Source organism: Mytilus galloprovincialis, chromosome 4 (genome assembly GCF_965363235.1).
Source record: "Mytilus galloprovincialis chromosome 4, xbMytGall1.hap1.1, whole genome shotgun sequence".
NCBI classification, from domain to species: Eukaryota; Metazoa; Mollusca; class Bivalvia; order Mytilida; family Mytilidae; genus Mytilus; species Mytilus galloprovincialis.
This window is the reverse complement of record NC_134841.1, coordinates 10,055,047-10,069,453: the sequence shown is the minus strand read 5'-3', so window position 1 is coordinate 10,069,453 and position 14,407 is coordinate 10,055,047. Positions and strand designations below refer to the sequence as shown.

The 14,407-nt window shown below is 31.9% G+C and overlaps 1 protein-coding gene across 1 annotated transcript in view; it reads left to right on the top strand.

The window, feature by feature from the left end:
• Window positions 1-12,047, top strand: part of LOC143071319 (QRFP-like peptide receptor) — a 39,805-nt gene extending 27,758 nt beyond the window's left edge. The window contains exon 2 of the mRNA XM_076245558.1: window positions 11,164-12,047. Within this exon, the coding sequence (XP_076101673.1) occupies window positions 11,164-11,981 (818 nt within the window). The 3' untranslated portion in view covers window positions 11,982-12,047. The remainder of the gene's footprint in view (window positions 1-11,163) is intronic.
• Window positions 12,048-14,407: the final 2,360 nt, after the last annotated feature.

Sequence of the window (14,407 nt, the reverse complement as noted above, 5' to 3'; positions counted from 1 at the left end):
TTTTTAATTTAATTTCAATCTGAAAATTGCTTTAGCTTATTTTGTGACAATTAAACTCATCATAGATACCGGGATTAAAATTTCATATTTACGCCAGACGTGCGTTTCGTCTTCAAAGGACCCATCAGTGTCGCTCAAATCAATGTTTTTTTTACAGTAAATGTCGCTCGAATCAAAGAAAATTTAAAAGGCCAAATAAAGCACGAAGTTGAAGAGCATTGAGGACCAACAATTCCTAAAAGTTTTGCCAAATACAGCTAGTATTTCAAAAATTCAAAGTTTTTTTAATAGTTAATTTACAATTATGAACATATCAATGATAATTCAAGTCAACACAGAAGTGTTGACTTCTTGCTGGTGATACTCTCGGGGAAATAAATCTCCGCCAGCAGTTGCATCGACCCATTGGATGCAAATAAAATATAAAATATAATGACAACAAAATCGGAGAGCGACCTTGTGCAATTGGAATTGTCTATGTCTGTTTGATATTATGTTATAAGTAAATTATCGTTGTACCTGTATAAGAATGGGTTTTTGGTAGATCAAAATAGTCAATTAACACGATTATATGATCTAACTTTGTTTCCCTTTCAATGTTGACATTCATTTTCTATTAATAACTGAACACACATAATTCATACGTAATCCATCTCAGGTAAGGGGTCGAATTGAAAGTCACACACGGAATCGACGAGGTCGAATTATTCACTTGCAAGTTAAAGATTTATTTTCGATGTTTCTTAGCTTTTTTGACAAAATTGAACCATCCTGCCTGCTATAAGCGATTTGTCATTTCACTCCTTCACTTTAAGAAATGATTGAACAAACAAAAATCATATTTTTCTATTTTTTATAAATCTCTTATCTAGTACCGCTGTGAATAGATGTGCATTTGTAGTAAAATTAATGTTATAATAAACAAGACAATGAAAAAACCTGATATTTACATGTATAAAGAAATCGAATGATGAAAATTAAAAAGACTACAATTCTGTTCCCGCTAATGACCAACAATTCATAAAAAAATAACCTTCCAATAAAACACAAACCATGAATATGTTTTATATTTAACATTCAGATAAAAATCTTTAATTTTTCAGAGACTCTCCGAAATGATCGCCATGTTACTTTTCTCATGTTTCTCTCCATTCATTCTTCATTTTTCTGTATGCAATGACCTTAAGGATGTACTTAGGTGAGGGTTTGTGAAATTAAAAAAATCAAGAATTAAAAATTGATACTATAAGTCAAAAGAGCATTGATTAAGAATCGAAATAAGCAAAAAATTTTGATAGGTCATGGACCTCCTTTTCGAGATATTTGATATTTAAAATATGTCGGGAAAAGGTTGACTCGGACTTTTACCTTATATTTGCATTGGTATTATTTGGGTCTCAAATCAAGAGAAAGAAAATTAACAATCTGCTATAATTTTGGTAAATGACCCAGTATGAGCTATAAAATATTGTATAAAAAAATAAAGGGGTGTTATCGGGCGAAATAGTTTACCTTGTATTGAATGGAAAAACGCCAAGGAGTCCGAACATTTGATACAAATGCCAAAACCTCACCTAAGTACATCCTTAAGTTTTAATCGAGCTTAGAAAATAGAAATCACCCAGAGTATTAAGGGAGAAATCATTTAATTTAGAAGGGGGTTATGTTTTTTTTTTGTCTCTGTCATATTATTTTTTTGTCGCAAAGATATCATTGGTGAAGGCCTTTGTATAGTTACATATAGTTGCTAAACTCTGTGTCATCTGGACGCTTGTGAAGGTTTGTTTTATTTGCAATCATATCTCATCTTCTTATTTCTTTTTCTATTTGTTATTAGTTTTTTTTACTTGAAGGTTAAATCTGTCTTTAACTTAAACTATAAATGGAAAAAAAAGAAACAACGCCATTAACCGATTCTGAATTTTAACACATCAGTATATTAAACATTTGTAAAGGAGAAGTTTTATTAACAGACGATAATCTATAATACTAAAATTACGAGGTCCAATTTGTCAGCCGTCATCACGTAAAAACGACGAATCAAAGAATTCAACTTTATATACAACTAATATAGTACAAAGGTGTAGATTAAAAATTACACCACTCCATGCCCTTTTGTTTTCCACGTAATTAATATCGCCAATAATTAGGAAGTTCCGGGTCGAGTCCGATATCGATATCAATAGTATAATCACCTGTTACCTATTACCTTATCTGTACGTTCCGCATCTAACAGGCGCACCACCAAACGATGTATTCAGGATTAATATGCTATATACACGGGTCATAATCACAGGGTTGACACTACTAAATTGTCAAATTGTTACCTATTGTAGTATTTTAATCCGTAAGATTTTTTTGAGATAACAATACGAATACTAAAAATCTGGCCTAAAAATAAGTTTCAATTTGTTAGCGGGCATGACGTAAAACAGCGAATCAAAGAATTCAACTTTATTTATAACTAATATTGGACAATGCTGTTGATTAAAAAATACTCCATTCCAGGACCTTTTGTTTTCCAAATATTTAATATTACCAATAATTGATAAGTTCCAGTTCGACGGGTTCAAACAGAAAGATTTGAAAGCAGAGAAAATTGTGTATCTTATAATCGGCATGACTTTATCAGATGACAGTACTAATACTAAGATAAGGCTTGCGCATAGTTAAATACTTTAATTCAGTCACGGACCCGCGATATCACGGGTGTGTTCTAGTATTATATAAAACACCTCCAATGTCATCAATTGATTATCTCTCTTATTATTGAACCCGTATTCCACAATTCTATGTTCATTCGAAATTGAGATAATGATCAACCAGAAAGTTAATTACACGTCAGCATTTTCGGCTAACAATAACTGAATACAATTGTTGTTGTTGATTAATAATTAGGAATTTGTTATAAATGTCAAGCACCAGGACAGAATAATTTCTTCACAATAAATTTTATGCATTCTTTTGTTTTAAAAATTACCCAAACATTATTATCACAAGAAACTCATGTATTATTTGAACTCACTAAAGATTAACAAATGAGATTATCAACAAGGTGACAGGTTTAGCGCTATAAAACAAGGTTTAATCCACCATTTTCTACATTTCAAAATATCTGTACCAAGTCAGGAATATGACAGTGCTTGTCCATTCGTTTTTGATGTGTTTTGTCATTTGATTTTGCCTTTGATTCGGGACTTTCCGATTTGATATTCCTCTGAGTTCAGTAATTTTTCTGATTTTACTTTTTATACAAAACATGTGCTTTAGAAGTGTAAGTGTTTCCAACCTTGACCGCCTTAAATGTATAAAATGTTAATATTTTTTCAAGCACTTGGTAGATACACATGTTGTTTTTACTTTACGTCCCTGAGGAAACATGACCGTCTAAAATGTATAAAATGTTAATATTTTTTCAAGCACTTGGTAGATACAGCTGGTTTTTGTTACCATACGTCCCTTAGGAAACATTTTAATGTATCATCCTCTTAATAATCAATGTTTCGTTGATAACATGATCAGAAACATACTTTTCCTCAAATCTCAATTTATAAACCTATACATTATTTAGCTACAAAATTATTAGGCAAAGAAGACCTTCAAAAGATTTGGTTGTCATTTTCAGATCTCCTTTGGTCATATAAAGTTAGACATTTATAAAGAGTTTGCATACTTATCTATCCGGGGCTTTGAGCTTCGACAGTTTCTACTGAAAGCTAATCTTTGCTTCGGAAGCAAACAATTATAAAGTGTTCTGTTCATGCATATGAATGCTATAATACTGGCCAACAAGATAAATACTTATTCACCTCGTCTCCTCAAGAATGATGAGGTAAAATAACTTCCTTTTGTAATACAAGATAAAGAAGAAGTCGTGCAAATTCCCTAACCTAACTATATTTAACTATTTCATTACAATAAGTATTCTTCCTGTTTCTTATATGATATACATTCGATCATATTTCTTATCGGAAACACTTACACAATTCATCAAATATAATCATCCCATCACATCCGTTATGGACATAATTTAGTATTCTCTCACATTATCTGATGAAGCAGGAGCGTTAAAAATACTTCTCTCCTCAAAACTTAATTAGAACAGTGCTAAATTTGAAGAAACTCATATTATTACAGGAGACGTGTGACCTTATACTCCAGTTCTCTTCTAAATTTGTTCACAACAGATTGAATGTCAAAAGGCTACACTATTACGAATGTTGATACTTGTCGTATACTTTGATATCCTATGAATAGTTGAACATTATTTCATTTGCGATACTTTTTCACTGAAAGCAACGTGCGAAAACCTAATATACCAGTTATTTGTTATGCAATATTTATATTAAAAGAGAATTTTTTGAAAGGCTATGACTCTCCTGATGGAAGCGTGACGTGGTTGAATTCATGTGTTATCAAATTGATTTTAATATATATATATATAGATGAATTTATCAGTGACATGAACACAAGTATCTTTTACACCTAAAAGTAACTGGAAATAGGATCGTGTTATAATGTATTTATACATCTCTCTGCTGATACATTTTAAAGTTCCAATTTAATACAACTATTTGCAATTTCAACATCACTACCGATGTTTAATAACCATTTCATGTTCTGTAAAAGTTAATATTTTTTGTACGTTAATTTTGAAATGTATTTTCAACTCGTTCGTTTAGTGTTATCTTATGTTTGTATATGGCTACAAAAATGTCATTTGTTGGCTCAATTATTTTCATTTAGAATTCGAATATCTTGGTATCATATCTGTATAGACACAACATGTCAATGAGGAGAAAACATTTATTGGTTTGCAGTGTTCTGGAAATTTGAGAATATTTCATATAAAACCATTTACAATGCAATTTGATACAGTTTAATCCCTAGTTAAACAAAAAATATGTCAATTCATCGATTGGAAGACAATCTATATATATTGTATTCAGCTTGATTTAACCAAAGCAGCTCTAAAATAATTAAATATGTAATTCCTACATATAATTAAGACATCTCGCTGCAAAGCTCGATTTTTTTTTTAAATATTGAAAGCCAAGAGAAGCAAATTTTTTTAATATGGTATTTCTGTATGACGTCATGAAGATTCTGATTTTATCATTGTAACTGATTTCACCATGGTGTGTTTTACAATTACTTGTTTTTAATTATTCAAAGGCTAAGTATAAAGAACGACATTAAAATTTTGCAAACCAATGCATACATCAAAAGTATAAATATGTACAAAAGTGCGACAGTTATGAGCCGGTTAATGGCAAACAGCACATTGTTTATGTCAGAGAAACCTTTAAATTTAAGTAACTAGTAAACTTGAATGACTTTATTATAAAACACATGTGCATATACTATCCATTGAACAACATCAATTGTATCCAACTCTTCAGATACATACTACATTTTTGTTTTTGTTTTTATTGCTCTAAATTGACTACAACTATCCGTATGTAGTGACCTTCAAAACAAATCGTCTTTAACAATCGGCACAATTAAACACAATGCATTGTGAAGGGAAGAAGCATGATGGAAGACATATACAAAATAGTCGTAAAGATTGATTGAATTTACCGATTCAAAAATTTTAATACAAGTCATTATTTCATTTAAAAACTGTTATGTAAATTTTAGCGATGGGGAACACTTGGATAATATGGGTAAAACCACCCAATATCATAAAATCAAACATCAAATTTTGGCTCAAAATGGTTTAAATATATTTCTCTTTCATCAAAAGTTTCATTCCTGCAAATTTGTCGGTTAAGCCTCGGTCACACCTTACCGGATAGCTCGGACGGACGCCTAACGGATAACTTTTTTTTCAATCCGTTGCATGTCCGTTTAGCGTACGTTTTATCCGTCGACGTCCGTTCTGTCCGGTGGAAAATTTTGAGCATCTTCAAAACTGTGAACGGACGTCCAACGGATAAAATGTTCGTTGAACGTTCTTTAGGCGTCCGTTTTGTACGGTACTCGTCCGTTTCGTTTCCGTTTTGTATCCGTTACGTGTCCGTTATACATCCGTTGGAGGTCTGGAAGATAAATTCACCAACGGACTTCTAACGGACGTTTAACGGATAAAACGGATGTTGAACGAATGAGAAACGGACTTCTACCGGACGTATAACGGATAAAACGGATGATGAACGGATTTGAAACGGATAAATGCCAATTGGAAATTTCGCGTCAGAAATGCCAATTATTGCTATGTCAGATTTCTTAAGGTTCATGAATTCTTATTATTCATAATCGATCTCAGAGTAAGGGCACGTCTTCACAATCAAGTAGCTCTTATTAAGGCCAGACACTGCCCTTTGTCGGCATATTTAAGAACAAACCAAATACAGTTACACAGAAAAATTTTGAATATTTATGCGATTTACATGTATTATTATTGTTGCCTTTAATTTTTCCGTATATCTTGTTCATCCGTTTTATCCGGTACGCTTCCGTTAGGTGTCCGTTTTATGCGGTACTCGTCCGTTGGATGTACGTTCGACATCCGTTTTGTCCGGTACGTTTCCGTTTCTCGTACGTTGCACATCCGGTGTGTGTCCGTTATGCATCCGTTACACGTCCGTTTTATTCGGTCAGTACATCAACGGACTCCCAACGGATAACAATTTTGTCAACAGACAACTTTTATTTTCATCCGTTAGGCGTCCGTTCGTGTTATCCGGTAAGGTGTGACCGAGGCTTACGTTTAAGTAAACAGGACATCAAAACCACTATTTTGTGTCAGAGTAGGGTTACTTTTACATACGTTCTAAATTGGAGGGAGCAATTGGTGGACAGAGACATGAACACAATAAGCTAGTAAATATAAACGTAACTGAAAATGGGAATTCTTCGATAATTTATTTTAGCGTAAATTCTTTCAGAAAATGCATTTATGGTTCTCTAACATGCAACATCATTAATTTAACAAATAAAAAATCGTCTGTATAGCGTTGAACTTAATGTTTGTAAATATCTTCAGAATGTAACATTTGGCGCATTTGGTTTTAAATTAAGAATGTCATGGTATTGTATTTGTTAAGCCATCAATTGGCTATGAAAACAAAACATTTATTGGTTTGTGTTTTTCTAGAAAACTTTTATTTCATTTAAAAAACAATTTACAATGCAATTAAATATAGTTAAGTCCCTAAACAAAAACAAACTGGATGTCAGTTTGTCGATTTGAGCTTGTCATGTTCAAAACAACTTAAACTGTATTTATACTCGTGTTATAATTAAAAAGTAAAATAACAAAAAAACCTCTTAACGAAAAGTCTCTAATCAAATGGCAAAATCAAATGATAAAATATATCAAACGAATAAACGACAACTGCCTATTTCTGACTTGGCATAGGCATTTTCAAATGTTGAAAATGATGGATTGAACCTGATTTTATAGCGCTTAGTCTATCACTTATATGACAGTCGCATCAAATTCCATTATATTTACAACAAACAAATATTTAACAAAAACATAAAAAGCATCTATCAAATTAAAAAAAAACACATGCATTGCTTAACGTGTTTTACGTCATAAAATGTAAACGTCACATATGAAGAAATATAAAATAATTTTGCCGTTCAATGTTTTTTCAAACAAATTAGAATTTCACAAAGGGAATGGTGGTATACAAGGTTAAAAATCAAAATTATTTTAAAACAAATTTCCAAAACAGACCAAGATTTAAAATTATCCAGAAGTTCTTTAGAATTTTAAAGAATCCAGATATGGTTTATGTCCTTACGCGAGCAAAATAATTTTGTAGTTAAGACAACTTGCTGCAAAGTTCAATGGTCATTTATATGTTAGAAAACGAGAAAAGCAAACAAATATCAATTCTATATTTCTGTATTAAGTCAATGAGCTGCTGATTGCATTCTATAAATAAAGGCAACAGTAGTATACCGCTGTTCAAAACTCATAAATCCATGGACAAAAAACAAAATCGGGGTAACAAACCAAAACCGAGCGAAACGCATTAAATATAAGAGGAGAACAACGACACAACATCGAAACGCAACACACACAGAAACAGACCAATCATCAGACAAAACACCACTAGAATAACAAATGTAACATGAAAACCAAATACATGAATTTGGGATAGACAAGTACCGTGCCACGTCTTATCTCAATATCTCAAAAATAAGAGAAAACACAAACGACTCAACGTTAAAATGCAACACAAAGAGAAACGAACAATATATAACAATGACCATCTTCCTGACTTGGTACAGGACACTTTTAAAGGGGAATAAAAGTGGTGGGTTGAACCTGGTTTTAAGGCATGCCAAACCTCGCACTTTAATGGCAAAGTTAAATATAACATTGAAATGACAACATAATATTACAGGACTACAATACAAATAAATAGGAGAACATATTAGACACAGAAAAACATGATTAATAGATAACAAAAAGCATCAGGTTTAAAATTCAATACGCCAAAAACGCGCCTTGCCCACACAAGACTCACCAGTGACGCCCAGATACAAAAGATCGAAAGTGAAAAAAGTACAAAGTTGTACAGCACTGAAGATCAAAAGTTGAAAAGGTTTCGCAAAATACGGCATTGTTTTTATGCCCGGGATAAGAACATTCTTATTATATAGAACAATTCATGCTATTGCAAACAGTAAATTTTATCAAATGAATATGAAAGAGATATACACAAAGAAACTAAAGTATTAACTAATTACAGAAAACTAAACCTGAATACATAACGCCTAGATATAAAAGATCGAACGTGAAAAAGGTACAAAGTTGTACAGCACTGAAGATTAAAAGTTGAAAAGGTTTTGACAAATACGGCATTGTTTTTATGCACGGGATAAGAACATCCTTATTATATAGAATACTTAATGCTATTGCAAACAGTAAATGTTAACTAATGAATATGAAAGAGATATACATAATGAAACTGAAATATTAACTAATTACAGAAAACTAAACCCAAGTTTATCACAAAATAGACACACATCCGAATCAGTCCAAGCGTCAACGTAATTAAAAAAATTGTGACGTCACATACGATGGCGAAAAGGCAAAAACGTTATGCCGCATTTGAATTTATAAAATTTAGAAACAGCATGACGTCACATATGAAAAACTATCATTCAAAAATGAGATAGAATTAGGATTGATTTAGAACTAAATACTGATAATTCATTTAAACAAAATGCATATTGCAATACTTATTAATAGCAATTAACTGTAATATATATATGTCCAGTTTGTTATGAATCCAACTTCAAACGTAAATAATCGTACAAAATTTACAACTATCCATTGTAAAATATCCTTGTTACAATGGATAGTTGTATTATCACTTTGTGTTTACTTCCATATTTGTATATTTGAACCAAGACTAAATATAACCGACGTCTTTGAGCGACCTTCAAATTTTTCAAATAAATGCTGGCATAAGTATGCTATCAAACGTATATACCGAAACAAATATACACATGGAAAAAAGTATTGCAACACCAAATTGAAATTGAAATTAAAATAACACTTTTTATTTTTTTGTGATATAATTTGGTAAAATAGAACTTATTAAACATTATTTAAGTATCACCTGAGTTTAATCAATAAATATGGACTTGATAAGTTTTTATCTGCACATGCAGCTACTGTACCCGTAAACAGCAAAACAGATGTTTTCATCCTCATTGTTTTCAACACTTTAAATAACCAAGTTTTTAAAGTTATGTGATTGACACCTTGTAATGGGTCCTCGACAACTCTGAACTGCAGCAAGATGGCAGATTATCAGCATGAGAGAAGCAGGGATGTCGCTGAAACAACTGCACGTATTTTTGGTCATCACCATTCCACTATAAGTCGTTTTGAGAATAAAAATAAGGCACTAAACGATGTTAAAGACCTTCTGAGATAACGAAGACCCCTATACCATTTGCTAGGGAAAATCAAGCATAATGAAGGTTGGTCAGAAGGAAACCCATTGCATACAATACAATCCTAAAAAGAGAGTGGTGGGCATACGGGAGCCTTTTAGCAAGAACTGTTCGAGATCGACTCATCGCTACTGGTTATTGTGCGATAAGACCATTTCGGAGACCTTTGCTTACGAACAGACACACAGTTTTCCGTATCCAATGTAGTGCAAAGCTCGCTAAAGTTGAAAATTAGCATCGTGGAGGAAGATCCATTGTTTCAATGGAATTCGGTTCATCTTCCTTGGACGAATCGTAGCCCGGATTTGAACCATATCGAGCATATATGGGACACTATTGGGCGGAACGTGCGCGAAAGGACACCCCAGTTCAAACACATCATGAAATAAAATGCCCTTCATCAGAAATGGTTGCTGCTACCTTAGCAACAAATTAGTCGATTTTTGGCAGGAATCAGAAGACGTTTAGATGCGGTTATCCGTTTGAATGGAGGCTGCGCACAAAGTACTAATTCTTTGGCGTATAACGATCAACCATGATGTGAACAGTCATCTGAAGATTAATTGTGAAATGTCTGACATTGTAAAGTTTGACTACAGTAAAAGTTGTAAAATGCATTTTTTTTGTACAAAAAAAACACTTCATTTTGTTATTAAAATTGTGGTTATATAAATCATTTTTTTTTCTAACATTTTTTGTTCGTTTCAATGCCAATGTTATCATAAACTATGTTTCAATAATATTATACAAATATTTTATTATATTTCATCCAAAAAATTTAAAAAATCAAGGTGTTGCAATACTTTTTTCCATGTGCATATATCTAAATTTCGATTTTTGAAGAAAAAAATCAATTTGAAACAAAATGACACATTTAAGCAAAAACACGTGCATGACTTGTAATCAAAACTAAAAGTTTTATCACCTGATTCAACGAATTAATTATCACAATGCCTATGACAGGAGGTTCCTGTTTGGTAAAAACTACGTATATACCGATATTGGTCAAGAGAATCTAAGCAGTAAGACATTATGTTTACAGTCATTCTGTAATATTCTTTATAAATATCATTGTTAACTTGAGTCAGTTGACAAGATTTTTAAACTCGAAATTGTCAAATGATAGAAAAAAAAATAAAACAATAGAAACACTTGTTATATTCAAAAAGTATTTAACTTTTACTTTCCTGAAGACATTTCGTATTATTTTGTTATTTACAATTTCTTTTCCAGGTAAGCTGATTCCATTTTTAGAAAACGCCTCTTTAAATTCGTCAGTTATAACCATGTGGGTAATAAGCTGTGAAAGATTTCAAGCCATTTGTAGAGCAATGCAAAACAGTTCTTGTGTCGGCACAGTGACAGCAGGAAAATCTATCTTGTGTATATGGATTGCCGCTAGTGCCATTTCTCTGCCATTTGTATTCCTAACACACCATGAACCGGCTACGTTTTATGATGGAAGTGACGTTATGGTTTGTAGAACAAAAATTGAGACATCTTTACACCAGTTTTATATTGTATTACTGTTTTTGACGTGTTTTGTACTGCCTTTGATAGTTCTTACTGTAATTTATTGTTTCATTCTTAGAACAATATATTTAACTCAGAGATTAGACGAAAATCGTCCAAGTCGACATAGAAAACAGATCGTTGCCATGATTATAGCTATCATAGCACTGTTTTACATATCTTTATTTCCAATTAGAATAATTGCTCTTTGGTCAGTGTTTGGATCAACCGAATCGAAGGAAAGTTTAGGCTTAGTTAATTATACGAATATCATTTCCATTGCAAGAATTTTAATGAATTTGAATAGTGCAGGGAATCCAGTTATTTATGGATTAATATCTAGCAAATTTAGGAAAGCTTTTAAGACAACGTTACGGAAATGTTTTTGCTTGGCCGAGAAAACTTCACCAGATATTGGTAACGCCAGACGTTATTCCGATTACAACGAAAACTTTCAAGTTTGTCCATTTATGTATGCCGGATACTGCTGCCATAATTATGGTGCAGAAGATCAGGATTTACAAGAAGTTAATAATTAAATAAATGTTGTTTTCCGTTTTGTGGACACATTCATTATGGAATATTCATTTTTACTAATAAATCAAAAAAAAAAAAAAAAAGAAAAAAGAACTGATTATTGACTGAGGTTATTTTCGAAATTTCTAAAAACTTAAGGAATTATGGTGGTTATTTTATCTGCATACAAATGTTTTGTACAGAAGAACACGTTATTGCTGTCATTGTCTATGATCATCGATAACGTTGACGTCATATAAATTCATCGGTTTTAGTCAACCAACCTACTTGTGAAACATACAACATGCCATTTGGTTTTATTTAATTTATTATTTCTGTTAGAGTAGTATTTAAAACAGTAGAGAAGAGCCACTGATGTTAATTTATTACTGAAGACTCATTGTGTAGGTACGGACAACGTTGGGAGTGGTAGATTTATCAAACAAAGCAATAAAGGCATAGTCCTTAGCTAAGGTAACATTATTCGACAGATATAGAATATTAATTAATGAATTCCCATTATTTAGATGATTTCATTTTTGTATTTTCAATTCGCGTGTCGAAGCAGTAATATATATATACCCTGTGCTTCAACTTTCTTATTCCTTCAGTCGAGAATAAATATACGTGAGTACCTGACACAAAACTACTATAAAATGGTGATGTGGACGTTCATCAAATGAATCATTCAATATAATATGCCTTTAATGTTAAAAGGAAGCCATCAATTTCAGTTGTTTGTTGTGTGTGGCGATAAGTATAAGTTGATTTGCAATATACAATGTGTTTCTGCTTTAATATCAATTCAATGTTATCATTTTTGAATTCTCTTATGATATGTAATTTACTTTGGGACTTGCACAATAAGTAAAAAGGGTATCAAACGTTATAGCAAACAGACACCTCTCAACATCGGGAACATACGGAAATATCAAAAACTCATATGTTCGCAAACGAGTACAACTACAGTATAACATAAATGAGAAACATGCTTACAGGTATTTTTTTTATTACGTTATATTTAATATCATATAGGAACTGAAAATCAGGGTTACATCTTGAAATGTAACTGATGACGAAATGATTGAAAAGTTTTCTTATGTCAGAATCTCATTATTAGAGCACCTACCCAGAATTTTTCTGACAATTGATGCACTGTTCCTAGGTGTTGCGGTTTTAGTCATTATGTTTGTTTTCTCTTTCAGAACTATATGAAACAAGATAAGTTATTGTAATATTGATATCTTTGTTTTGAAGTTTGTGTCAAATGATTGATACGTCTAACTATGCAATGCCTTTGTCTGGGAAAACTATGAATATGTTTCACATGTAGTAACCACAATTAGGTCCTGTATAAATTATTCATTACTTAACAAAATCACCGGCTTTTTAATTGAAAGTATCGACAGTTGTCATTTTACGAATTGCTTTCCCTTTGAAAGCACCTGAATCTTGCTCTGATTAGAAGGATTGTTGTTGTAAGAGTAGTGCCGTGTGTACTGATCAAACAATTTCGTGGATTTAATTTGTCATTGATTTTTTTATCGACAAATGAGACAAAAGAGTGTGAGGGGCTCTTTCTGCTTACACCTCAGCAGTTGTATTACACGTTCTGTAAAATGTTCGAGTTCAATTACGTCTATCTGCTACTTGATAGACTGTAATACGCAGTTGTGCACTTCTCAAAAAAAGTAGGTTTCAAGTCTTAATTATGTCAGTATTTCAATATGCCACATTCAGCTCATCCTTTATATAGATTTTTAATGTCTTATTCCATTGCATTGGTTAATTGCATGTTTCCGACATTTGTTATTCAGTATATAAAAGAGATTGACAAGTAATTGTAATTGGAAAATTCTGTTCGGATACCACTTTGCTAAGCAGAAATTATTATAACCTAATCTTCAGCATAACTGATTGGCTAAATTCAGTACACATTTATCACTCAAATCAATGTTTAAAAAGGTGACAATAATAAAGGGTTGTCAAGTAATCAGCTATAGAGAAATAATTCCTCACTTCAATATGTTATTTATTCACGACCCTCTGGATATTTTCGTATCAACCCAATATTCATGGTTGTAATTGACCAATTGCATAAAATATCACTTATATTTATACACTTATGTGTGAAATCTGTTATCTATAGTTGCAGACATTTATAAAATTCAAGATAAAAAACTTTACTTGGTTCACATGTACATTCATGATTTTTCGTTCCCAGTACCCAAATCTTAAATAAATAATTTCTTACATTTTAGTTATTCAAAATATGACCAAACATTCTAACGATAAGCATACTGATTGCCTTTTATCAAGAAGAGCAAATTATGCAGCATGTTATTGTATCATTTCTGGAGTAACTACTACTTTGCCTCTCTCGACATTGTTAAAACTAAATATTGTTTGGCATTTAGTGTTTATTTTTGCTTGATATTGCAGGAATAGA